Raw genomic sequence first — 27,017 nt, 5'->3', positions numbered from 1 at the left:
CTTCCATCTATCTAATAATTGCCTATATTGGAACCAAGAATAAATAATATTTTCTTGTGCTAACTCTTCCCGTAATTTTAACTGCCAGTTTTGTCCATCCCATTTAAGTAACTGTCTATAGGACACCATATCCATTTTAACCCCTCTTTTTATTCCTTCTATTGCATGCCAAGGTACGGCCCATAATGGTACTTTAAAATCACTTTTGTAATATTTTCTCCAAACCCTAAGTAAAGAAATTCTTAAGATATGAGATTTAAAAGCCCAATCCATTTTTTTATTAAATATTAAATAGGCATGCCACCCAAAAAGTAAATTCCATCCCTCTAAGTGAAGTATATCAGAATTTGTCAAATTTACCCAGTCACTAACTAATGTTAAAACCACCGCATCATAATATAATTTCAAATTCGGCACCTTGAGTCCTCCCCTCTCACGGAAATCTTGCATAATTTTAAATTTAACCCTTGGCTTTTTCCCTGCCCAAATAAATTTATTAAGGCCTTTCTGCCACTCAGTTAAATTGATCTCATTCTTCAAAATCGGTATCATTTGGAACAAAAAGAGAAACTTGGGTAGAATATTCATTTTTATCACTGCAATTCTTCCCATGAGGGATAATTGCAACTTTTCCCAATTCTTCAAGTCTCTCTGTACCCTAACCCACAACCGCAAAGATCTTATAGTCTACATTTAAAAGAGATATAGGTCTATAATTCTTTGGTAAAGTAAGATCTTGGTCCTCTTTTGGAATCAAGGATATGAAAGCACTGCGCCATGACGGAGGGATCTCTGAACCCTGCAATATGTTATTAAAAAGCTCACCTAAAGGTTGAATCATCTCTTCTACTAAAGTTTTATAATAAATAGGTGTCAAACCATCCGTACCTGGCGCTTTGCCTAGTTTTAATTGCTTAATAACTGTCACAATTTCCTCATTAGTAATTGGACAATTCATTTCTTGCTTCTGATCTTCTGTCAATTTAGGAAAGTTAGCCTCCCTTAAATATTTATTTATATCTAAAATTTGTACATTAGTAGTCTTATATAATTTTTGATAATAATCTAAAAAAGATTTCTTAATCAATTCCTTCTGATACACTAATTTACCATTATAATTTATTTTATCTATTGTTCTCTGTCTCTGTTTCTTTCTTAATTGATAGGCCAACCATCTCCCTGGTTTATTGGCATTACAAAATGTATTTTGTTTCATAAACAAAAGATTAGTTGCAGATTGATCAGCCATCAACATGTTAAATTGTGTTCTTAAGAACTTTATAGATTCCTTAACCTTTTCATCTGAAGGATTTGAAATCAAGAACTTTTCTTTTAATTTAATCTCATCTTCCAATTCCTTACGCTTCTGAGTCTGCTTTTGTCTATGAACACTATTCATCTTTATCAAACTCCTACGCATAAAAGCTTTACCTGCATCCCATACCATTGATGTTGATGTCCCCTTATACATATTCAAAGCAAAATAATCCTTTAAACACTCCTTTAACTTTTGAACATTCTTTTCTTGTCTAAATAAATTCTCATTCACCCTCCAGGATCTCCTCTCCTCTTTTTCATGAATCAGCTCCATCCAAACTGGACTATGATCCGTCAGTGACCTAGGAAAAATTTTTACGTTCTTTACCCTATTATATAAGTCAGTTGTAATAAAAAAAATCAATTCTTGACAGAGATTGATGTCTATCTGAAAAAAAGGTGAAGTCTCTCTCGTCTTGATTACATTCACGCCAATAGTCTCTCAATTCCCAATCCTCTTTCAAATCAAAAAAGGCTTTGGGTAATTTAGCCTGTTTAAAAAGGATAGAGGAACCTTTTTTGTCCCTTTGTGTATCTAAAACACCATTCCAATCCCCCATTAATATCACAGATCTATAGTCCAGCGAAATTATTTTCTGATGTAACAGTTTATAAAATTGTTCTTGTTGCTGATTTGGTGCATACAGTCCCACTACAAGTATTTTCTTACCATATAATCCAAGTTCAATCATTACATATCTTCCTTGAGGATCTGATTCTACCAGACAAACTGGTAGATTTTGCTTAACATAAATAACCACTCCCCCTTTTTTCCCAGGGGCAGGAGATACAAAATGAGATCCCAAACGAGCATTAGCTAAATATTTTTGATCTTTAAGTAAAATATGAGTTTCCTGCAAGCAGATAATATCATTGTTATGTTGCTTTAAATAATAAAAGATTTTCTTTCTTTTCTGAGGGGAGTTGAGACCGTTAACATTCCAGGTCAGGAACTTTGCCATCTCCCTTAACCAGGAGCCTGGAGAAGACTGCCTGAAGATCTGCCATTGATGAATGTGTTGCAGAACTCTTGGGTCTTGCTCCTCCCACCGGCAATGAAGCACTTTCAGAAGAAGATTCTTTGGGTTCTTTCTTCTGTTGTTCCTTTTCCTTGCGTCTGTGTGCTGCACGGGTCATCCTCTGCTCTTTAACCTCTGTTTGACGTTGCCATTCCACTTGTGACTTCCCAGCAGAGATCAGACCTAATCCTTCAGATTGCTGTTCCACCTCTTTGCTGCCCGAAGATTTCTGGATCATAGATAAAGATGAGCCTGCTCCCAGGACCGTATTATAAAACTCTTTAGCTTTAACAACCGTGTTAAGCCTATAACGCATCCCCGCATGGCTCAAAACAATACCCGTCAGAATCTCCCATCTGAATGACATCCATCTTGCTTTAAGTTCATTAGCTAGAAAAGCAAAGTCTTTCCTGTTTCTTAAGATTCTTGATGGAATTTCCTTTAAAATAATGACATCTTGGGCAGCAATCTGAAATCTCTTATTGTAATAAGCTTGTATAATTTCATTACGCAGAGGCCTCTTTGTAAAATAAATCACCACATCTCTTGGCAAGTTCTTTTGTTTCGCAATCCAAGAATTAACTCTGTAAACTTTTTCCACTTCTCTGCGTAATTCATCTTTATCCATATTCAAAACAAGAGCTAAATCATTAAGTACCATCTCTGTCAGATCTTGATTCATATCTTCTTTCAAACCCCTGATTCTCAAAGCATGCTCCATTTCCCTGTACTGGGACATAAGAATATCCTCTTGTGAAATTTCCACTTTCTTTCCATATTCTGGAATTTATCTTCAATAAAATCAACTTTATCTGCAACCTCCTCCACTCTAGAATCCAATTTCGCGACCACAGAAGCCAGACCTGATAAAGCTGTTACTATATCTTGCCTCAAGATAGTATTATTGTCCTCTAACAGCTGCTTCATTTCCTCTTTACTTTCAGATTTATTCTGTTTAAGGAGGTCTTTCATTTCCTCTTTACTTTCAGATTTGCTCTGTTCAAAAAGTTGCTTCATTTCATCTCTAATTTGGGATACAGCATTTCCCATTATATCTTTAATCTCTTGTGCAGATAAACCTGGCAAAGGAGGAGAAGGTGGAGGCAGTACTGATGGTGTAGCTTTAAGTTGTTGTTGTACAGTTAGAGTTGTAGGAGAGGAAACCACCTTAGAAAGTATAGAGGCCGGTTGCCTCTTTGAAGCCATTTTTCAAAAAATTATTCTCTCTCTCTCTTTCCTCTTAAAAGGAAAAAGGAAAAAAAAAAGTACAAAAATTCTTAAAGTTTAAAAAAAAAGCCAAGAAAGGTGCCCAAAACACGATCAGAAAATAAAGGAGAGAGTTAAAAGCAATAAATGTATTCATTTAAGTCCATATTTTCTTTCCAGGAAAAAAAAAAAAGTAAAGAACAAAAGAACAAAGTACTTTCAGAACACCATCTTACTTTCACTCTCCGTGCCGACAAAAAAGAAACAAGGGAAAAGAATCAAAGTCAACTAGAAAAAAATTAAAATAAAATACTAAACTAAAAAAGAAATCCTTTAAACTGCTCTGTCCGCTTTAAATATTACTCACCAGAACACCTTAAACGCGGAGATGGTAGCGGCGTTTCCTTTTGTCTCCGAAGAGACAAAAACAGCTGGGAGGCGGAGAAAGCAGGAACTCCGAGGGAACGCTCCTTCTGCCCCCTCAAAAGAAAAATCCAGAGGGGGCTAAGAGGTTCTACCTCTATTCTTGCAATCTCTAACCCTTCCCTTCGCCCAGGAAGGGGATTCCGAACCGCGGGCCAGCTGATGTTCGCTGCGCTCCGCAGATCTAACGCTGTCCCAGGAGGACGGCTACGAAGTAGCCGCCATCAACGCCGTTCCCCAGCGGAAGCTCTCGCTGCGTCCACCCTTTCTTAAAACATTCCCTACTTCCCTCCTCTTTCTCTCCTCCCCTCCTACTCTTTTCCCCTCCCCCTCTCCTCTCAATACCCTACTTCCTCTCTACACCTTCTCTCCTCTCATCCCTATCAAACCCATGAACGCAGCATAAGGGGATTGCCCGGGCCGCACTCCTATAAACAACCATTATCTATACTACACTTACCCCACCTCTTACCCTCAGATGATTTTCATCTGAGTTTGATGGGGAATAAAGCTTCCTAAAATTATTTATATATGGAAATGGATCAATATAATTTTGCTCTTCCGTGCTTACTGAATAATAATTGTGATGTTCAGCTCATAAGGCTGAAATTGAAAATCCATAACAATTTTGTAATATGTGTGACCATTCTATTTATATACTATATATAGTATAATTGTATAGCTGCTCCCCATAAACTTTAGGTGAATTTTTGGTCATTATATATAATATATTCAGTTCAAATCTTTGTTAATAATTAACCAGCATAAAATACAAGCAAGAAAAATAACCCCCCTTTTCAATAATACCACTGAAACTTACAAGAGATAAATGATAGCTAAAAACTAGAATTGCTAATAACATTTTAAAAGGTTAAAATGTTAAAATATATACTGTAAGTCTTTCTCAGAGACAGACATGATATTCTGAAGTTTGTTCTTAATGGGAGATTTACCGATGTTCTCAATTGTTCATTGTTCTGTTTGAGAGCCTTTAGATTTATTTTTAATATACATACATACATACATACATATACTAAGAATATAAGAAACTGAAGCCAGGACTTCTGGTTTGCTGCCGCGGCTGCCACAGCCGCTGGAAGGCGAGCTCTGTCTTCCACGTCTGATTTCGCACCGCTGGGGGACCCTGGAAAGAATTGAAAGTCGCCCTGTAGGGGCGAGAAGCAAGGAAGGAACCCCCCCTTGATCGCGGGAGGGCAGTAGCCCTTCCACTCGATCCGGGGCAGCCCTCCAAACCAGCAGATGAAAGACTGGCCATAGAAATATGGCTCGTCACTAGGCTGCATACAGCTAAAGTCAGACTTACCACCAGGCACCTATAAAGCAGCATGGATGAGACTAGGTGAGATCTGAACCTCTCTTCAATCCTCATTATTTTTTCTACCTGTATAAGTTGCCCAAAGTATTTTTCCCCCTGTGGAGAGGGAAGGGAAATTTTATTTATTTATTTATTTATTTATTTATGAGACTTATATACCGCTTTTAAGTGCAAGCACTCTCTAAACGGTGTACACTAGTAAGCAATGTATATATATATTTACATTGCCCCCAACAATCTGGGTCCTCATTTTACCTACCCCGGAAGGATGGAAGGCTGAGTGAACCTTGAGCCGGTGAGATTTGAACCGCTGACCTGCTGAACGCAGTCAGCTAAAGTGGCCTGCAGTACTGCACTCTAACTGCTGCGCCACCTCGGCTCAAATTCTATCCCACCCCCTAAAAACAGTGGCAACTGACTATCCAGGGGAGTTTAAAACGCTGAAAGAATAACTAGTTCTAAGATAGCGGCGCCTGGATCGGCTGCGACTGCATTGGCTCTTGAAGGTGAAAAGTTTTGGGAGGGATATTAAGGGATATGAGCCACATGATCAGGAAGGTTTTGATGTGTTTGAGCAATGTGGTGGAACTAAGGTAACATGTGACCAACAATCTTTGCTGGCATGGCGAGTTTCTAGCTGTTTTGGAACTATTGGTGAGACCGTTAAAAGTCGTTGGCGCTGTTTGAAATTGTTCTGCCACAGCAAGATCTGACTGCTGGCCCAGCGACGGATTTTACTGCAAATCAGGGCTGTTTCCAAAGGAAGTAGAGGAGAAGAATGTTATACTGTATTATTAATTAGATGATGTAAGATGGTGAGAAATAGAATATATTCAAATAGATAAGACATGTATCCTGAATATTAGACTTTGTGATGAACTGTGATAAAGGAAACTTTGGTCACTTAAAATGTGGAAATTATAAATATTAATAAGAATTGCATTAGTTTAAACATGAGATACTAAATACTAAGGGGAAAAGAGAGGAAATATTTAATGTGGTAGTTTGAGACTTGTACTAAAGATACTTGTATGTCATTGAATTTTCGATTAACTCAGCCACCACGTTGCTTTTTAAATACTTAAATGTAAAATTAGAAAATCAATAGAACATTAAAAAAAAAGAAACTGAAGCCATAAAAGGGATGTAAAAACAGGAGATGCCTGTCCGTAATCGTGTTACTCGACTGCTCCCAAAGAGCTGCCACCGGAAGCTACACATGGAGCGAAACTTCTTCTTCTAGGTAAACTTTTCAATAAGGTGTCTTAGGATCAAAACATAGTCCTAGCAATGGGGACAAAAGCTGGCCTGCTCATTGTCCAAAATTGATCTTGTCTCTATCTTCTATTTTGATGTTCAATGGGTGGGCATAAAGTTTGCTAAACAATACTCAGCAAACTTATTGATCAGCAGTTATCAAGATTACCCCTATCGTTTCTTTTGAATACAGGCATTAGAAAAGCAAACAACAACATACAACTCAGATGGGGCTCCCTTTATGTTTGGTCTGGAAACTGCAAGAAAGTGGTCAGATTGCAGAGTATGGTGTGTGGCCATGAATGTGTTGCATTTTGTTGGAGTAGTTGCCACTTACCTACCAAGCGAGTTTCAAGCTTTTGGTTTTGTCATACCAGACTCTCAAACTTAACTTCTCCCAAGCTTTTCCTCCCACCTAACCACTTCTCCTAATTGCAGGCCTACTGCAGGCGTCAGGGTTTTTCCTTTCCAAGGATCAAAAGTCAGCCCTTCCCCAAAAGAGAATCCAGAACTCTTTCAAAACCTAATATTTCATCTTGAATTTCCTCCTGATTCCTAACTGAGCATTCAGACTTGAACTTCTCCTGACCCCCGAGCCATGTGTCTGCCACCAGCATCAGGACCAAAAATTGGTCCTTCCCCAAAGAGAAACGGGAACCATTATATAAATATAAAAAAACTAATGTAAAATTCCTGAACATCCTGCCCTCTATTTTTTTTTTTTTTTTTGAATTCAGAATGAGCTCTGATTTCCCCCTCGTGTTCTAAATACATAAATGTGCTGAAGAATATTTAGCATCAAGTGGTTTGGCAGTCAAGAGGGTTACAAAACTCTGAGAATGTTTCATGATTGCCAGATTGATAGTAGTTGTATTAGTAGCAGAATGACTAATATGATATCACAAGTGCCTCAAGAATTGGAATTTGGTACCGCCAGTGAAAAGAAAGTAAGATTCGTGGACTTTGTGTACGATGCTGAATGTAGCCCAACCAGAGAAAGAGAGAGAAAATAGACAAAAGGGAGTTTTTTTTCTCTACGCTGTTTATTCCTCTTTTTACGGATATACAGTACCATTTTCTCCATTCAGTTTTAAGACATACCTGCTATAGATCACCCCTCTCTTTAGGCTTCTCACTGATTTTTGATAATGTTGTATTAAAGCAACATTCCCTGTCTGTCTTTTTTGCTTATACATTGAATTTTCCTTTTAATCTGGGTGTTAGTTGAAAGAATCAGGCATCTGTGTTTGAAAAAAACTGTCAGCTACTCATGAGTCAACCGTTGGCTGGTTGCCCAGTGTCCTGCAATAAACAGCAGAGATGTCTTGTGAGAGTGATTCATGTGCTCCCAAGTAGGTGATAAGTCATTTGCAAAACAAAAGGTTTTTTAGCGAGCATTAGAAAGGGTCTTGACTCCTGTTTTATATCAAGCCTCAATTTCCTTGGCCTAATAATGTGCCTAACTTGTTGCCTAGCAACAGAGGTGGTTTAATGAAAAAAAAAATCAGATGCTTAATAAAATGAGGCAGAATGGCTGAGGATGTCCTTAAAACTGAAAATTTTGCCAGTTCAATTCCTTAACTATTACAGTTCACTGGCTCTCAATATTTGTCTATTGAATCAGTTTAGCAGTAAGACTAAAACCATGCTTAATATGCAGTATTTAAATGCAGCTTCGGTTTGAATTAGAAGAGATCTTAGAATACAAGATGACATTTGTTGAGAATTATTAGGATTGCTGTAGCATGTAAAGATCCAAGATTTCCATAGATATATTCTACCTTGGTGCTTACCGCTCAGTTTGGCAACTTTAAGATGGGTGGACTTCCAATTCTCAGAATTTCCTAGCCAGCATGCTGGGAGTTGGTCCATACCTCTTAAAGTTCCCAACTGGGAAAAATGCAGGTGAGAAAGTTTTAATTTTTTTTTTAAAAAAAATAGAAATTAACAAAGTTTGTGTTCTATTTCGGCTTTCTTGTTCGCATGTGACCATTTGGTTATATGAGGTGTTTTTATTTCCTTTGTTATAGATGACATCTGGTGGAACAGAGAGCATCCTGCTGGCCTGTAAAGCCTACAGAGATTTGGCTTATGAAAAAGGGATAAAATATCCAGAAATGTATGTATCTTATCTTTCTCTGGACTTATTATGATAGGAACTAGTTTTATTCTTAAATAGCATACTCCTTTGCTTTTTTTTCCTGGCTTGACCTCAAGAAGACAGAAACAGAAACAAATTATTATAACCAAGTCTTTAAAACAAGCCAATTGAAAGGCATAGATTATGAGACTGACTTGTCTCAAACCACCATTACGTTTAGGGACAATTTAAGGTTGGAAAGTACCCGGAGCTATAGAGAAGTGAAAGCATTTCTGTGTCCTTGTAGTAATGCCATGCAAGAAAAGCTAAGTGAGGAATGCATGAGTTTAAGCAGATACTAAATTCTTTTCCATTTTTTCTGTCACCGTAAATCTGGCTCTTAAATTTGCGTTAGTTTACTTTCGTAGAAATAAATAATTTCAGATGGGCAAGGTCTTTTTGAGGCAGTTACTGTAAATCTAAAGAACTGCTTTGTGTGCTTTTGAATAGGAGATCATTTTGCTATAAAATACTGTGTGCTGCTTTGGAAACTCTTTTGATTTTCAAAGCTGGTTTCTAATTCTCTGAAGACTACTCTCTTGAGAATCTCAATACAGTGAACTAGTTATGAAGTTCTTTGCATTTAGTTTTTTTTCTGGGAGTGCTGATAACAGGTTTGTGACATCGGTTGTGTATTTCAATTGATGTGATTGTCATGTAGACTCTGAAACTGTAGGCAAACTCATAATATCCTTAGAGATGAACCCAAGCATTCCCTATTTATATTTTATTTATACAAAATGTTTATGCTGCCATATGCCTTATAGGTTTATAGTACAATAACAGCAACCTACAGTTTATCAAATGATCCAATAATAACCAGATAATCAGATTTAAAAATTCTAAAGACAAATATTTATACTGATTTAATTAGAGAAAGGTCAACAATTATATTTTTTAGGGACTGGAAAATTATTATGGGCTTGTTGCTGGAAAAAAACTAACTTGTGATTTATGGGTTTGACAATTAGAAAGAGTAGTTTATTGAAAGAAGGAGACTGTGATGTAACCCTAGAGAGGAACGGTAAAATATAAAATGCATTTATAACCGCTGATAATAGGAACCCATTTCCTTATAATTGTTTCTATTTTTTCTTTTTCTCCTCTATTTCTTTCTCTTTTTTCTATTTTTTTTCTTACTGTGTACTACATTTTTCTATTTACTTTCAATATCCATATGTTTTTTTATTTTTTTAAATGTCTTTAATAAACATAATAAATTCTTAAGGCAGCTTATCATCACCATTAATGTGCATAATCATGTCGATTAAAAAAAAGATTTAAGTGCATGCTTAAAGTCCACGGTTTCAGAGTACCATATGCCCTAGGAACCAAGCAGGTGTCCCCAACCTTTTCAGTTTGTCAATCTCTTATAAAGTTTCAAATTGTTCATTAATTTTTTTTATTGAAAAAGTTTTATTAACAATTAACAAAAATTTTTTTTATAACCCCCAAACCCACCCACCCCCACCCCCCTGCCCTCCCCACTTCCCAGAGCCGAGTACAGGGTTATTACAAACATATTAAACAAAATCTAATTAAATTTAACAAATTATACAGTAACCAAATTCATACTTAACCCTTAACTCCCTTTAAACCAGTGGTTCTCAACCTTTCTAATGCCGCGACCCCATAATACATTTCTCCATGTTGTGGTGACCCCCAACCACTTATGCATCACTGGATGCCAGGGGCATGGCCAAAGAAAAGGGGGAAAAAATGGCGGACTGCATTGTTTGGCAACCGCTGTGAAATGGTCGTTCGACCCCAAATGGGGTCCCGACCCACAGGTTGAGAACCACTGCTTTAAACCTTAATATCCATTTTAAAACAATTATTATAAAGTACCATAATAACAGTAAATAAACTAAATAATTCCCATTATAAAATGCTATTAATAATTATTATTTAAAATTTAATCATAAAATAAATGGAACTTTTTAGTTCTATATTTAATCTGAATATAATCTATCCATCTTCTCCATACCATAATATATCTTTCTTGTGTATGATCCTTTAAATAAGCAGAAATTTTAGCCATTTCTGCTAAAAATTGTTCATTAATTCTGAAACATTTATGAAAATGGATGTTACAAATAAGAAATACAGCACTACAAATAAGAACAGTAGCAACGGAGCTTTGTGGGTTGATACTGACCACTTTGAGGAATCCTGCTCCAAAGTATGAAAGAAGCCCAGAGAAAGAATGTACTTAGAACTGGGGAATTATTAATGTCCGGATATTATTTTGTGTTTCTGTTGGCTTTTCCTTTCAAGAGTTACCTTACTAAACTTAAAAATGGCATATCTCTGCTATGATTTTTCTTACTGACCCTAGCCTGCAATATATAACATTTGCAATGCACTGGTTTCAATTTTCTCTTTTAAAAGTAATTTTATTAAAAGTTACAATTACAAAGTTAAAAACTAATATAAGCTAAAAAATTGAAAGAATAAAGAGAAAAAAAACAAAGTGCAGAAAAATAGAATGAAGAAAAAAAAAGGATACAGTAAAAAAAATGACTTCCCCCTTCATTTAACAATATAAACAAACAGAGGAACTGTTCACCTTCTCTTAAATAATCTCTTCTACCCATATCCCATCTCTTATCTATAAACTCATTGTTAAAGACTCATTGTTTCAGTCCTGATCAGCAAAAGTCCAGTAAAGTTTACCAGAGATAACAATTTATCAGTTTAAATCTTGATCAAACAAACCAACTTTACATTCCTTTCTTTTACTTTTAAGAATCTTGATTTTTTTTTTGTTATTGTATATGAGTAGCTGACACAGGAGAAATTCATTTTATGCTGAAATAGAAAAGCAATGTCATAAAAATACAATAATACTTATGGGCGTGCCATCTACTATATATCTTAAGAGTTACAAGATGCCTACAATTTTTGGTCCTCAACACAACAGTTGAAATAATACCAACGGTTTGGGTGTTTCTCTTTGTTTTATTATTGTCCATTTTTCAATTTGCCATAACAATAATATAGATGGGCAAATATTACAAGGCACAGTTTGAAGCTTTCTCTGGATTTACCGCAAGATTTAATTATATCCAGGAGCTCTGTTTGTTATCTCATTTTTCACCAAAATTTAATGTTAGCAAACCTACTAAATGTAGTTTACAATTAGCAAACTCTTGCCAGGAAATCTTGAATGGGAAAACTCTAGTTTTTGCTGCAGATAGACAGGGTGAAATCTGCAGTGTTTTAGAATGCCAGAAGGCTGAGGATAATGGGCATTATTGTCTAATACAGACTGAAGGAATCGTATTAGGAAAGGTGACTCTTGATTTGAAATCTTATCTTGCCTGTTGGTTCCATCAATAATATCATTAAAGATGTAGCTTAAAGATTAAAGGTAGAAAGATGGAGGTGATCTTGCAGATTCAACTTACGTTGTTCGGTCTATGGGATGTGCCTATTTATTTTGATTTTTCTCTCTCCATTAGTCTCATCCCTATCAGTCTATTTTTGGTTCAGAAAAGAAAGGAAAGGTGTTTGGTAAGGTGTGCTACCAATTCTTTCTGAAATGTATTATTTTCATTGTTGGTTTTGTTTTTTAGGCTGGTGCCAGTAAGTGCCCATGCAGCATTTGACAAGGCTGCCCATTATTTCAGGATTAAGATTCTGCGTATTCCGTTGACCGAATCGATGCAGGTGGATGTGAAGGTACCCCTGGCATTTCCAGATGTTTCCAATACACTGAGTTGAACAGAGTGATGGAACCTTTGAGAGAGGCGGGTGGGTGGAAGGAAGTAAATTAATACAAGGAATTCTTTAGATGACTCAGTTTTAATCCCTTGATTTGTACACAGATATTATTGATTCCTAATTACTTTGTCCTGATTTTTTAGGCAATGAAGAAAGCCATTACCAAGAATACAGCCATGTTGGTCTGTTCAGCCCCACAATTTCCTCATGGAAGTATTGACCCCATTGAAGAAGTAGCAAAGGTAATATTTTTGCATTGATACAAAGCTGCTGCAATTGCGACCACAACTCAGCCCAAATTGTTAAGCGAGTTGCACCCCATTTTACAACCTTTTTTTGTCACAGCTGTTAAGTAAATCACTGTAGCTGTTAGGTGAATCATATGGCCGTTAACCAATTCTGACTTCCCCCATTGACTTTGTTTGTTAGAAACCAGCTGAGAAGGTATAAATGGTAACGGCATGATCCTGGGACAATGCAACTGCCAGTTGACAAGTGCCCAAATTTTGATCACGTGACCATAGGGATGCTGCAACAATCTCAACTGTGAAAAACTGGTCAGAACTCACTTTTTTCAGTGTCGTTGTAATTTCAGACATCGCTCAAGAAATGGCTGTATTCTTGCCAGGTAGTTGGCATCACTGTTTCATGGCTGTTGTGCCCTGCCTTGTTAATTTTGCTATGGCTTGGGGTTTTACTATTCATTTCCAAAAATGTCCCTCTGCTATAGGGCAACATCTAAATCACTGAATGGATACCCATCTTGAAGAGATAAAATACCAATTCTGGTTATCTTTGCATCACTGTAATTGTATATGAGAACGTGTTACTTCTAAAAAGGTTTGGATGTAGGATGTATATGTTGGTGTACAATTTTTGCCTTATTTGGATTTATGATCTGTTAATGAAAGGGACCCCATCAATTATTTGAGTTTGGATTCCAGATATATTCAGGAATCAGACTGAACTTTAGAAGAAAGACAATAACTTAGTGATAACTACACACATGTACAAAATTCCAGCTGAAATGTTTGCTAGTTCAGGACAGATTTTTCCAAAGATATCATGGTAACTACTGCCAAGGGTCTAGATCATCTTCACATTGCATCCTGTATTCCATATGGTTGATATGGTTAATCAGCTAATCAATAAAGTTATACTATAATGTATTCCACATACTGGACATTCAGTTGAAGTAGCAATAATCCAGATTTTGTCACTGAAAATAACCATGAAAAAATTAGGTATGAGAGAAGTGTTTTTTTTTCTTTTTCTCAAATTTACAGGAATGATCTGTTAATGTAGATCTGCTGGTAAATGATTTTATTCACACAAAGAAATATTTCACTTCAATAATTTCCAGCAGGAAGAGCTGTTAGCCATTGCCAAAAACCAGAGCCATGGTAATTCACAATTTAAGGTGATGGCATTGAATAGTTTTTCTAGATAATACCTGAACTTTCCTAAATACAGGTAATCCTTTGACTTACTATCATTCATTTAGTGACCATTCCAAGTTATAATGGCACTGAAAAAAGTGAGCAATGACCGTTTTTCACACTTACGAACATTGTGGCATCCTCTTGGTCATGGGATCAAAATTTCAGACGTTTGGCAACTGGCATGTATTTATGACGGTTGCAGTGTCCCGGGGCCATGCGATCATCTTTCGCGACCTTCTGACAAGCAAAGTCAGTGGGGAAGCCAGATTCACTTAACAGCCGTGTTATTATCTTAACAGCTGTGGCAAGAAAAGGGGTTAAATGGGGCAAAACTCACTTAACAATTGTCTCACTTAGCAACAGAAATTTTGGGCTCAATTGTGGTCGAAAGCCAAGGACTATTTGTAAGGCATATGTTTATCAGTCTCCAAGCTCTACTCGTAGTTCACTTTTGCGACCTAAGAAGAAAATGATCTAAGTTATTTTCCTGTCTTGATGCAGCTTGCACTGAAATATGATGTTCCCTTACATGTGGATGCCTGCCTGGGAGGTTTTCTCATTGTCTTCATGGAGAAGGCTGGGTATCCTTTACAGCAGCATTTTGATTTCCGAGTGAAAGGCGTCACGAGCATTTCTGCAGATACGCATAAGGTGTGTCAAGGAAGACTTGTATGAGCTTCTGATGGGAGTTGCTTTGAATCTGCGCTAAGCTGGATCAGGCATATTTCCTCTAAATTGTTTCCAAAGCAATATCATTTTTAAAACTCATTTCTTCATTTGATTTATATAGGCCCCCATCTCATTTTTATGTGACTCTAGGCAGAATATCTATGGAAGATTCTCCATCATCCAGGCCATTGTTGCCCCAAGGTGCATTTTCCAAAGGTAACTGGACTTTCTTGTTTGTTTGTTTTTCTTTTGAAAATATTTTATTTCTCATTTAAGAAGCTTCTTCGGTTAGAATTTTTGGTTAGAACTGAAGAAGCATCTTGGATGAGAAGTGAAACGTTTTCAAACAAAAAAAAAAACCCAAGAAAGTTCAGCTGCCTTTTGGAAAAAGCACCTTTGGGCAACTGCAGGCAGCTTAAACAATAAAATAAATGAAATACACAATAAAAAAATAGAGAATAAATATATCATTGCAGTTTTTATAAAACTGGAACCCTAAACCAAAGTACATCAGTGAGAACAATTTCTGTTAAACATCAAATGCTAGTTTGCTATTGACCATCTCGGATTCTCCACCTTTGGAGCAAAGTAGTATTTGTTTTCATGACTTTACTCTTCCAAAGAGGAATTATTTGGAAAAATTCTGAATACCTCTTAATAAAAAAAGCAGTGGCAAGGCTTCCCCAACAGTGATAACAGCACATCTCTATTTGGTAAATCGATAGAGAATGATTAACTTAGCAAATCTTCTAATTCAGTGGTTCTCAACCTGTGGGTCGGGACCCCATTTGGGGGTCGAACGACCATTTCACGGGGGTCGCCAAACAACGCAGTCCGCCATTTTTTCCCCTTTTCCTTAGCTGTGCTACTCCCTTTTATTCTATTGGCTTTTGAAAGCCAATAGAATAGACTCTCTTGAATAGAGTCTAATTCTATTGGCTTTCAAAAGCCAATAGGAATTGTCCAGGCTGTCTCTGCCTTGCTGAGCCCGCCAAAAGTCCCATTCTGCAAACGGTGCTGCACCAGTTGAGTAGTCCTCGACTTACGACCAGTTGAGTAGTCCTCGACTTACGACCGGTTGGTCAGAGCATTAAAAAGGTTGAGAACCACTGTCCTAAATCCTGTAAAAGGGGTCTTGAATCTGTTAACGTTGATTTTTGTGGGTTATTATTTGCAACTTGAATATTGTCCCTCTCTCTACAGTATGGCTATGCTCCAAAGGGCTCCTCTGTGATACTGTACAGTGATAAGAAATACCGGCATTACCAATTCTTCATTGCTCCTGATTGGCAAGGAGGAATTTACCCCTCGCCCACTATTGCTGGTTCCAGACCTGGATGCCTTATTGCAGCTTGCTGGGCTACCATGGTGCACTTGGGGGAACAAGGTTATGTGGAAGCCACCAGGAAGATCATCTCAACTACACGGTTTATCGTATCTGAGTATGTATATGATTTCCATTTATTCTCTATATTTTATGCTTCTCTTTCTTCTTCCTGGGTGCTCATTTCAGCATTCTTTGGCTGCTCTACAGTTTGTACTTTTGCAAGCATTAAATAGGAGCGGGTTCTTAGCTGTTATCCATATATGATACTCTCACACAATGGTGGATCACACAAAGCAATTAGTATATTAAGATGATGTGCATGAATAGAAATTATGCAAGGCAAACAGTAACATTAAGCTACTGGATTTTTTTGGGGGGGGGGAGAGGAAATAGTGCTGGAAAACCAGCCCTTTTTTGACCACAGAAAAAGACAACTCTTTACATGGCTCTCTGTTGGTGGATAGCAGAGAGAAGAGGCCGTATTGACTGAAATAATAGAAATTAGATATGTGCAGTTCGGAAGACTTTCATGCTTCTTCCTTCTTCCTTCTTTTTTCAAGACATCTTTCTTACTCAGAAGGAAGATGAGATTTGGAATATCTCTCAACAAAGCTCCATGAAATAATACTTTAATTAAAAGTGGAATTTTTAATCAAATATCAACTAATGATGTCTGCTAGGGGATTATATGGTACATTTGGACAGGACTGGGCAGTGTGGTGGCTCAGCAGTTAAGATGCTGGGCTTGTCGGCTGGAAAGCTGACAGCCCAGGTTTGAGACCCAAGTGCCACAAGATGGGGTGAGCTCCCATTCTCGCTCCAGCCTAGCAATTTGAAATCATGCAAATGCAAGTATATAAATAGCTACCACTTTGGTGGGAAGGTAAAACCATTCCATGACATCACTTCCACCACAAAACCGCAGAAACATCTTTGAACAGTGCTAGCTCAACGGCCTCGTAGAGACGAGCATCACCCCCTATTATTGCCAAAGACTACAGGAGTAAAATCTGCAGGGACTCCTTTACCTTTACCTTACTTTGGACAGGACTACATACACTGTGAGACTAATATTGTGGTGTTTACTTTCGGTTGTGTAATCAGATAACTCTATCTTAATAAACAAGAAGCAACATTTTTAGGGGAGGGTCACTGCCATGACTCTAGATTGGCATCACTACAAATGTCACATAAAGCAATATTTGATGAATCCCTTAATAAACTTTCTGCAGAGATTCATCTTCTGTTGGAAATAAAATTGCCCTCATCTTTAGATGTCACTGTTATTTCAGAAAAATGCAAATATGTATTGAGATTTTATTCTGGTCATATATTTTAGAGATTTCACGGAGATCTGTGGCCTTCCAGATACTATTGAACTAAAATTACCAATTTGCAGCAGCCCCAGTTAGCATAGCCAATAAGGAAGGATGTTAGGTGTTTGTAGTTCAGGAAACATCTGAAGGTTCATGCTGGGTATCTTTTGGGTAAACAACTTTCAGGTCGAGTTTTACACAAAGAATGCATAACCTCTTGTGTTTCTTGGGATTCTGAGCATTTTGAATTACAATTAACATCCTGTTCCTCAGGGCTTGTTTGGATAGGATTAAGAAATACTGCTTTGTGATTCTTGGTGTCCTTTCTTTGTATATATTCAGAAGATGTAGCTAGGAATCTGCTGCTACGCTATGGGATGAGGACTCTGAGTTCCATTTCTTTTTTCCTCTACAGTGTTTTTAACATATCTGGATCAATTATCCACGTATTCCCTTTTTTCTGATATATTGGAAATGGGTTTAGAAGCACTTTTGCCATGGAAGCTAAGTAAAAAAAAAAAAGGAAGAAAAACTTCTGAACTGCTTAAAACCAGAGAAGGGAATTCATGACTTGGAGAAGACAATTGGATCTCAGATTAAAATTATGAGATCACATTCAGATGTGGCCACTGCAATTAATTGTGGTCTCTTTTGTTGAAAACTCTTCATTTAAAGTCAAGTTGTTTTATAAAGTAATATTTCATGTTGCTTTGGACAATGTATTGTTTCCTTGTTCTGTTCTGTAGATACATACCAGAATACAGGTTTAGGCACATATTGTGTAAAGAAAGAAAATAATAATAATAATAATAATAATAATAATAATAATAATAATAATAATAATAATAATAATAAAAACAACCACTTTATCCTCAACCCTGCAATTCTCTCTGTTTAGAATAACTGATTCCTGGATTAAAAAGGGACAGCGGCTAAAATTACAACTTTTGATAATGGCTTTTAAGCAACATAAATTACAGCATTAAATATAATTAGAGGACCATAAACTACTAGATCAGTGATGGCGAACCTTTTAGAGACTGAGTGCCCAAAAACTGGCCCGCCCCCACTCCACCCCCTGCCCTGCCCCTGCCCCGCCTACCCGCAGGGCCACTCATTGTCTCCAGGTCCCACCGCAGTTCGCCCAGCAGCGCCATGGCAGCCACACCCTCTGCCTGTGCCCCGCAACATCAACTGTGCGCAATGGGACATGGGGGCAAAGTCTTGTCTACGCTGCTTGGCTGCCATGTCCTTGGCTGCAGTGCTCTGCGTGGGCCACGCTCGGGGGTGACTCTTCTCCAGGAGGGCTACTGGTGAGGGGGTCACGGGGTGAGGCAAGGCTGGGGCAACGGCATGTGTGCCCACAGTGAGGGCTCCGAGTGCCACCTCTGGCACCCGTGCCATAGGTTCGCCACCACTGGATTAGATGGAACACATCTTTAACATGTTTCTCTTTAAGGTTGCAGAAAATGGACCACATCAGTATCATAGGCAAACCAGAGGTGTCTGTCTTTGCTTTCAAGTCTGATTCATTTGACATTTACCAATTGTCAGCCCTGTTAATAGCCAGAGGATGGAATCTTAATATTTTACAGTTCCCTCGAAGGTGAGTTTCTGGTTTTTTTTCTCCATCACTTTCAGGTGGGGGAGGCAGAGCACTGATCAAGCACTTAAAATTCTCTCTCGGATTGAGCAGATTCATGGCAGATTTAGACCACTTGTCCCCCAGTGGCCAATCATAAGTCTATGGAAACCCACAAGGAGGAGTTCAAAATAAAACTTCCATATTTTGTTGCATTTCAGTAGCTGGAATTCAGCGATAAATTGCTTCTGATCTCGAGCTCATACACATCTGTCAAGCATATATATTTTCAAGAGCCTTAATCTGCCATAATCTGTCTTAATTTTTTACAATATATATATATATCCATAAAAAGTATTTTTAACATACTTTCAAGAGATTATGCTTATTCCAAGATATTTGGAGATGTTTTATATACAATTTGGGATTCCATTCTTTGGGATTTGGGATTCAGTTGTAGCCCAATTTCTTTTTTTCTGGAATGTGAACTTAATTCTATGAAAAAGTATGGTTTCAGGTCTACAGATCCAAAGATCACACCACATGTTCACTCAATATTTGTGTAAGTTGCTAACTAAGTTGATTGATACTATTTTATTAGCACTAGAATATACAATTTCTCAAATTTTCTTTCAAATGAGGGAATGAGCCGAGGTGGCGCAGCAGTTAGAGTGCAGTACTGCAGGCCACTTTAGCTGACTGTGTTCAGCAGGTCAGCGGTTCAAATCTCACCGGCTCAAGGTTGACTCAGCCTTCCATCCTTCCGGGGTAGGTTAAATGAGGACCCAGATTGTTGGGGGCAATGTAAATATATATATACATTGCTTACTGGTGTACACCGCTTAGAGAGTGCTTGCACTTAAAGTGGTATATAAGTCTCATAGATAGATAGATAGATAGATAGATAGATAGATAGATAGATAGATAGATAGATAGATAGATAGATAGATAGAAGGAGAACTCAGAAAATTTGCAGACAACACCAGGTGGCAGGAGTAGTCAACACCCCAGAAGATGGACTCAAGATCTAGATTTCGACAAGCTTAAACACTGGGCCCGATCTAACAAAATGAAATTCAATGATGAAAAAAGTAAGGTTCTACATTTAGGCAGGAAAAACCAAATGCAATAGTATAGTTGGTACCTGGCTCATTAGCAGTTACTACGAGAGGGATCTTGGATTACTAGTGGACAATCTCTTAAATATGAGCTAGCAATGTGCTGCAGCCATCAAAAAAGCCAATGCAATCCTAGGCTGCATTAACAGAGGGTTAGAATCAAGATTGTGTGAAGTGTTAGTACAGCTTTATAAGAGCTTGGTAAGACCACACTTGGAATCCTGCATCTAGTTTTGGTCACCACAATATAAAAAAGATGTTGAGACTTTGGAATAGTGTAGAGAAGAGCAACAAAGATGATTAGGCGGCTGGAGGCTAAAAGATATGAAGAACGGTTGCAGGAATTGGGTATGAGTACTCTAGTGAAAAGAAGGACTAGGGGCAACGATAGCAGTATTCCAATATTTGAGGGGCTGCCACAAAGAAGGAGGGGTCAACCTATTTTCCAAAGCATCAGAAGGCAAGACAAAAAACAATGGATGGAAACTAATTAAGGAGAGAAGTAACCTAGAACTAAGGAGAAATTTCCTGATAGTGAGAACAATAAACCAGTGGAATGGCTTTCCTTCACAAGTTGTGGATGCTCCATCACTGGAGGCTTTTAAAAAGAGATTGGACAACCATTTGTCAGAAATGATAGGATCTCCTGTTTGAGCAGGAGTTTGGACTAGAAGACCCTCAAGGTCCCTTCCAACTCTTATTCTGTTCTGTTATTCTGTTAAATTTGACTTTCATGATTAAAGAATAAAATCACAATCTTATTTTCTGTCTTGTGGGTGCAGTGATAATTACAAAGAGGTAAAAGGATATATATATTTTTTCCCCACACTCAGGCAAAAGATTTGCTTCATATTTTTAGATTTTATTTTTCACAGCTGTTAAAAAATTAGCCTTTGCCCCTTTCCAAAGAAAATTCCTAGTTCTGGCCATTTTTTAAGATCTAAAATTAGATTAGATCTTGGATTAGAAAATAACTATTTAGAAGAAGCCCTGTCATAAAGAGCTTTTGTACTCTTCTCAATTATTTGAAAGTATATATAAATACCTCAGTTCAGCCAAAATAATTACTAATCTGTTAGTTAATACTTTACATCCTAGGGGTCTTTCTTTGCATCATCAAAATTAAATTAGATTACTTTTTGAATTATTTTAAGTTTGCAATTCTAATCTGTCATAATTTCATCTGTGAAAGATTATTTTAAGCATGATTGTTGTTATTAGCAAAAAAGAAGAAAACTTGACATTTTCTCAACCACCCCACGCAAAACAAGCCAACCCTGAACACATTTTGTCTTCAACAACTATCTGATTGATTGGAGTAAATGAACTCCAATCCTACCTAAAACAAAACCATAGTTTGCACTCAAATCTCCCTGGAGGAAAGAACTGGAAAAGCCATTTGGTTTTTTCATCATTTTCCTCCGATTTTATTTAATTGCTAACACATAAGTAATGAATGTTTGCTAAATTGCCAAATAGTTAAAAAACTGGCGGATGTTTTGAAGAATATAATAGTTGGGGAAATGGGAGCCGAGATGTTTCTTTTGAACCTTAAATTTGAAATATCTGCATCTTCTTAATTATGAGGAATATGAGATTTTCTGCAGATTTGGTGTTTGATGACACAAAATGGTGCAAAAGTGTGGTGTGACTTTAGGGGGTAATAGGACTGTGTTAGTCTTGGAGGATGTCATTGATCCCCTAATCATGTCATTTACACATTTTTGGAATGATCCAAAACAGAGGCATGAAATAATACAAAACTTTAGTGCCACTGTTAGATGAATATAGCAGTGTAGGTTTTAGGGATTTCCTCCAAAATCCAGTTTGAAATGTCTGCAACCCTACTTGTAGAAGTTCAAAAATTGGTAACAAAAAAGGTAGTCCTCAAGTTATAACCATAATAGAGCCTGCTGTAGGTTAACCTGATTTTACAACCTTTTTAGCACTGGTCGTTAAGTAAACATTGCACTTATTAAATGAACATTGCAGTCATTAAGAGCACTCAATGTTTGCTATGGAACAGTTCTTCTGAGAACTGGAAGTGCCAATTTTTGGCAAAACTATTGCAAAGCACAGTCACGTGACCACGAGATGCTACAAAGAGCCATAAATGCAGCCATTTTGCTCAGTGCCTGAAGTTTGGGCACATGACTGTTGGGAGATTGGAACTTTAAATCTGGGTCATAAGTTGCTCAAAAGTAGGCCTGTTGAACTTTGAAGGTTCTCTTAAGCTAGAGTTCCCCAACGTTTCTAGCTTCGTGGATTGGGGGCAGGTCCATTTGCACAAGTGGTGTGCATGCACGCCTGCCTACACAAGGAAGGATGCGCATGCTCGTTGGCCGTTTTCATGGCCCAGTTTCAAACCCCTCATGGCCCATTAGTGGGCTGCGGCCCGCAGGTTGGGGACCCCTGTCTTAAGCAACCTGTCATAAGTTGAGGACTACCTTTATATTGAACTCGGTGGCAGACTAATTTCAGTTTAATTTTAAAGCCAGTTCATTTTCAAAGGTATTGAAAGAGAATTGGCTTTAGAAATTATTTCAAGTGAGAATATTATTATTAAGAAGTTCTTGTGAATGGCGTATTATGACACCTGTTGAGAATAGCTAAGAGATATTTACGAATGGCTTGTGTTCAATTGTACAGTCATCTCCAGCAGTCTGCAGCTTCTTTCTGACTTCCCCTAACTCACTGAAAACTCAACAAAAGATACAAAGAATTCGGGTATTGTGCTTTTTTAACAACAGTGCTATTAGTTTACCACTTATTCTTAAGAAATAATTGATAAGAAATTGTATCTCCTCCCACTTTACCTATAAATTTGTTGAAAAACTATGAAATTTCCTTTGTAGCCAACCTTGGCTAAGATGTTAAGATTACATGAAGTAAAACAGGCTTTCCAGAAAGCTGAAATTATAGTATAATCATGTAGCAGGCCAATTATGTTTTTATTTAAAATCTACACAGGGCCTCTGTGTAATTTGCATAATAAATGCAGAAAAAATTACTCTCTATAGAACGTACCAACTTTATTATAATACAGGAAAGAAATATGGTAAGCAATAACTTAGTGGGTGATCAGATGCTGAAAAAATAGGAAACCAGCACCTTCAGTCTATTTGTAATAGGAATGTCATATGTAGCTACTAAATTAACATTTCTCATGAATTTTCCAGTTCTGGATAGGGTATGATCAGGAAACAAAATGTTCTGATTGTGAAGAAAAGTTAACACTTTATCTTTCTCCATCTCTTTTCAAGCATTCATTTTTGCTTAACACTGCTACAAACAGAACCTGGGGTGGCTGAACAAATGGTGGAGGATGTCAGAGAGTGTGTCTCAGAGATCATGAAGAATCCAAAGGAAAAGATCACTGGATTGGTAAAGGCAATTTTGCATTTTTTGTTTTTGAAGATTGCTGTTATGGAAAAAGAGAGACAAGACAGTGGCGCTTAACAGTTGGTAGAAAGCAAATCAGAAAATAGGACTTAAATCTGGTTGGGACTATAGCCTGACAATTCAAATTGGAAGTTTGGGGACATTTCTAAGTTTACACCCAAGATCCTGTAATACTTATATTTCAGCCATTGGCCGAGTATTTTTATTTAGTTGAGGCTGGTGAGTCTATTAGATTCATTCAAAGAGATGTCAGGTTAAACGGTAATTCATACATTTCTTAATTCCACCTTAATTAGTTTACTAATTAATTGCACTGCATTTACTTCGGCTTATTGTTGAATAGGTCCAGTGAGAACTAGGCCATTGACCAGAACTAGTTAGGAAGCATAATATTTCTTTGCTTAGCACAGTTACTTGCTCTGCCCTTCTCTTCCAGGTACAAATCATGGAATTGATTAAAGCAGGGGTGTCAAACTCGCAACGTCACGTGATGTGTCGCGACGTATTGCAACTTTTCCCCCATTGCCGGAGCTGGGGTGGGCGTGGTTTTGGTATGACGCATCCGGCCTGCGGGTGGACAGTTTGACACCCCTGGATTAAAGAAATAAATTATTTGAAAATAAACTAGTTGGGGAACTTCCTTCTCTAGCATTAGTTTAGGTTAGTGTGGAGGTCTTTCAAAGAGGTCTTCTCTGGGTGTACTACCATCTGGTGTGTACTGGATGGAAATTCAGTAAATTCTGTCTGTGCATAAGGATTTTACTTGTTATGTTCTGTTTTTATGTTTCAGCTTTCTTTAGAATTTCTGTAGGTGGTCTGCCTTTACTGCACAACCTTTTATACCTAGGCATTTGATAATTAAGATAATCTGCTCTATTTTAAAGTTTTTTTCCCCAATTTTTAAATGGGCTTTCATTTTAATCTGCTCCTGATTTTTATATGGCTTGCGGGCTTGTGATTGCTTATTTCATAAGCACTGGATTTTATCGTTAGCTACTTCCGGCATTATTAATGCAAATACAAGTAACATGTTTCAGAAGTAATGCATGGAATAAATCTTAGCTGATCATTGTGTTTTTGTTTCAATTTGTAGAGTGCAATCTATGGTATGGCACAAGTCATTCCTGACAGAAACCTAGTTTCAGAAATTGCTGGTGGTTATTTGGACAGCCTCTACAGCACAGATTCTTTGACTGATACGCACATGAATGGTTCTCCAAACTGATTTTTAGTCATATATTTCAACTGTTGGATGATGACACACTAAACAATTCAAAGGAAAGATAATATCACTTGGAAGTGTTTCTTCTGCAGATACAGCTCACAAGGCAGCTTGATCTGTTGACATAACATTCCCTCTTAAACACAGGTTCAACCCCTAGCTTAGATTGGCTGTTCAGATCTGTGGAACTTCAGGAATACGCTCTCTCTCTCTTCTTTAACCTTTGATAATTATTTGTATTTCTTATGATGACTCACTGCTGCTTCTAGTTGTCCAAGAAACAGCAGGCTTAAGGGCAATATAAGTCTGTTCCATCATTGTTCATGCTCAGGTGTTTTGAATTACTTTAGTGGATACAGTTCTCTTGGTTGTTGTTCACACTGAGCAGTGAATTCGACAAAAGGTTGCACATAAACATCCTTCACAGATGATAGGATAAAGTCAGGGTGAGTGTTTAGTTCACTCTGTGGGAATTTGCTCTGAATGAGAGGAAATGATCAGAGGAAAATAAGGTATACTTCCTTCTTTCCTTGTACCTTCTGCTTTTCTCTTTCCCTAGAATTTTTTTTTTACTGTGACATCCTTCCTCCCCCCCCCCTGTATTTGAGCCATGGGGATCCATGAAGGTACTAAGGATAAAACGGTTCTTCCATATATAGGGGCTTTTGTCCTAGTTTCTGTGTTACTACAATAGGAGAAAGCAGATTGTATTTTTCAGAATCACTGAGAAGTTCAGCTTCTTCAATTGTTCCAGTTCCTAGTTCTGCCATTTTGTTAAGCGCCTTTATGGACTCAGAGAACCAGTGACTCAGAATGTAATTATTTGTAGGACCCAGAGCTCCTTTTCAAGTGTTGCACTGATTTATCAGACACATTCTCAAGAGAGCACACATAGATTTGCCTTAAATGCTGAGAGCATCTCCACTCAGAAGCCAAGCAGATGATCAAATCAACAGATGATCACCTGCTTTATGGTACTATATTGAAAATAACCTCAATCTCAGGTATCATATACTCATCTTCAGTGTTTCATGATATCTCAGCTCAGTCCACCTGTAGATAGCACTTTGCAACTGTGATGGGGATACCTGTGGTCTAGAAGCTTGACCTCTAATGGATTAGGGATATTGTTTGTTTCCCATTGTTTAGTTTGCTTCTAAAAATAACTGTGGCTCCAGTGGGCCATTCATGGGCCAAATGGCAGACACATTAACTTTTTATTCGAAGGCTTGAAGTGTAAAGCTAGGTTCACCAGCCTAGTTTTACAGAGGTGAATGGAGAACAGTTCCATTCAAACTTTCTATATAGATTAGTTTGCTAGATCAGTCACGGTCCCTTTACTTTTTGTCAGCAGTAGTTCACTGAGAAAAAAACATAGAATCAAGTCTTTTAGTGGTATAGATTCATATTCCTTTCAGTTATTATTGTACAATCCTTTGTAACTTCATGAATTCAGGGTCTATGTTATGTGAATCTTTGGATTAATCATTTATCTCTTCCTGGCCATCTTTCTATTTCAGTTTTGAATGGAGTGAATACAAAATAACTTAATGGTTAATTGCCTGATGTATGTGTATTGACTAGTTTGAACAAATACGGTTTCAAATACATTAAAAAAGGAAAACTCGATTGCATCCCTCGCACATATGTAATTTAATGAACTGTTTTCATTCATGTTCTAGAACAGAATGTTAATTTTGTAAGATCTTAATTTCAGCTTAATACTGATACATGTTCAAAACTGCTTTGTTTCAATACTTAACCCATGTATACTTTCTCATGCATCTTGTACATGTTTTCGGATTTAAAATAAATGTTATTTTCTTCCTCAACTTCCAAGTTTAAAACAATTGGAAGGTAGCTTTTTCCTGTCTAAGAGTTTATTGGAAAGCCAACCTCATCGGTCAAGGTTGCATTCACCACCAAGATGATTACGACCTCCATGTCTGAAATTTCTTGCAAGCTAGGGGGCATCGAGATAGTTAAAAAAAAATCAAGGTGGCAATAAAAGAACTTATCAAAGTTCTTTTATTGTGGCAATTTTACTTCCCTTCACTTGCAGCTCTCAAGAACTTTGGAGTAATTTCAATTATGATGAAATCCATTATTGTACAAGGATGATGAATGTAAAAAGAGGGCATGGCAGAGACACAGCTGCTATCTTGAATTCTTTCAAGCCCACCACACCCAATGGATGAGCCTGTCGCATGCTATCAGATATGTTTACAAATGAAAATCTACTTAACTTTCTTTAAAAAATATTCACTGACAGAATGTGTGAGAGATTTTAATTTATCTTCGGCTGTACTAGCCTAAGCTAAACTGGGTGTGGTTTTGCAATGCATGATGGGTAAAGCTATCCTAAGGAAGAAAAACAACCATGACTTGCAATCTGTAATTTATAGGCTTCTACATCACCCATCCAAAGTTGTGTCTACCTTGGTTTAAAATAAGATTAACCAATTCCAGCATTTCCCTGTCTACCCCTTTCATGAAGTCAAGCAATACAAGAAAC

General features: G+C 37.4%; 1 protein-coding gene across 1 annotated transcript in view; it reads left to right on the top strand.

The window, feature by feature from the left end:
• SGPL1 (sphingosine-1-phosphate lyase 1) overlaps nt 1–26,349 on the top strand; it is a 61,603-nt gene extending 35,254 nt beyond the window's left edge. Inside the window, exons 7-14 of the mRNA XM_039320513.1 lie at nt 8,589–8,677; nt 12,277–12,382; nt 12,568–12,666; nt 14,368–14,517; nt 15,739–15,977; nt 18,638–18,784; nt 23,142–23,262; nt 24,374–26,349. Of these exons, the coding sequence (XP_039176447.1) occupies nt 8,589–8,677; nt 12,277–12,382; nt 12,568–12,666; nt 14,368–14,517; nt 15,739–15,977; nt 18,638–18,784; nt 23,142–23,262; nt 24,374–24,505 (1,083 nt within the window). The 3' untranslated portion in view covers nt 24,506–26,349. The remainder of the gene's footprint in view (nt 1–8,588; nt 8,678–12,276; nt 12,383–12,567; nt 12,667–14,367; nt 14,518–15,738; nt 15,978–18,637; nt 18,785–23,141; nt 23,263–24,373) is intronic.
• Nucleotides 26,350–27,017: the final 668 nt, after the last annotated feature.

This window comes from Crotalus tigris, unplaced genomic scaffold (assembly GCF_016545835.1).
Source record: "Crotalus tigris isolate CLP2741 ecotype Arizona unplaced genomic scaffold, ASM1654583v1 scf7180000023654.2194447, whole genome shotgun sequence".
Classification (NCBI taxonomy): domain Eukaryota; kingdom Metazoa; phylum Chordata; class Lepidosauria; order Squamata; family Viperidae; genus Crotalus; species Crotalus tigris.
Note: the sequence above shows the minus strand (reverse complement) of the source record. Positions and strands in the feature narration are given on the sequence as shown.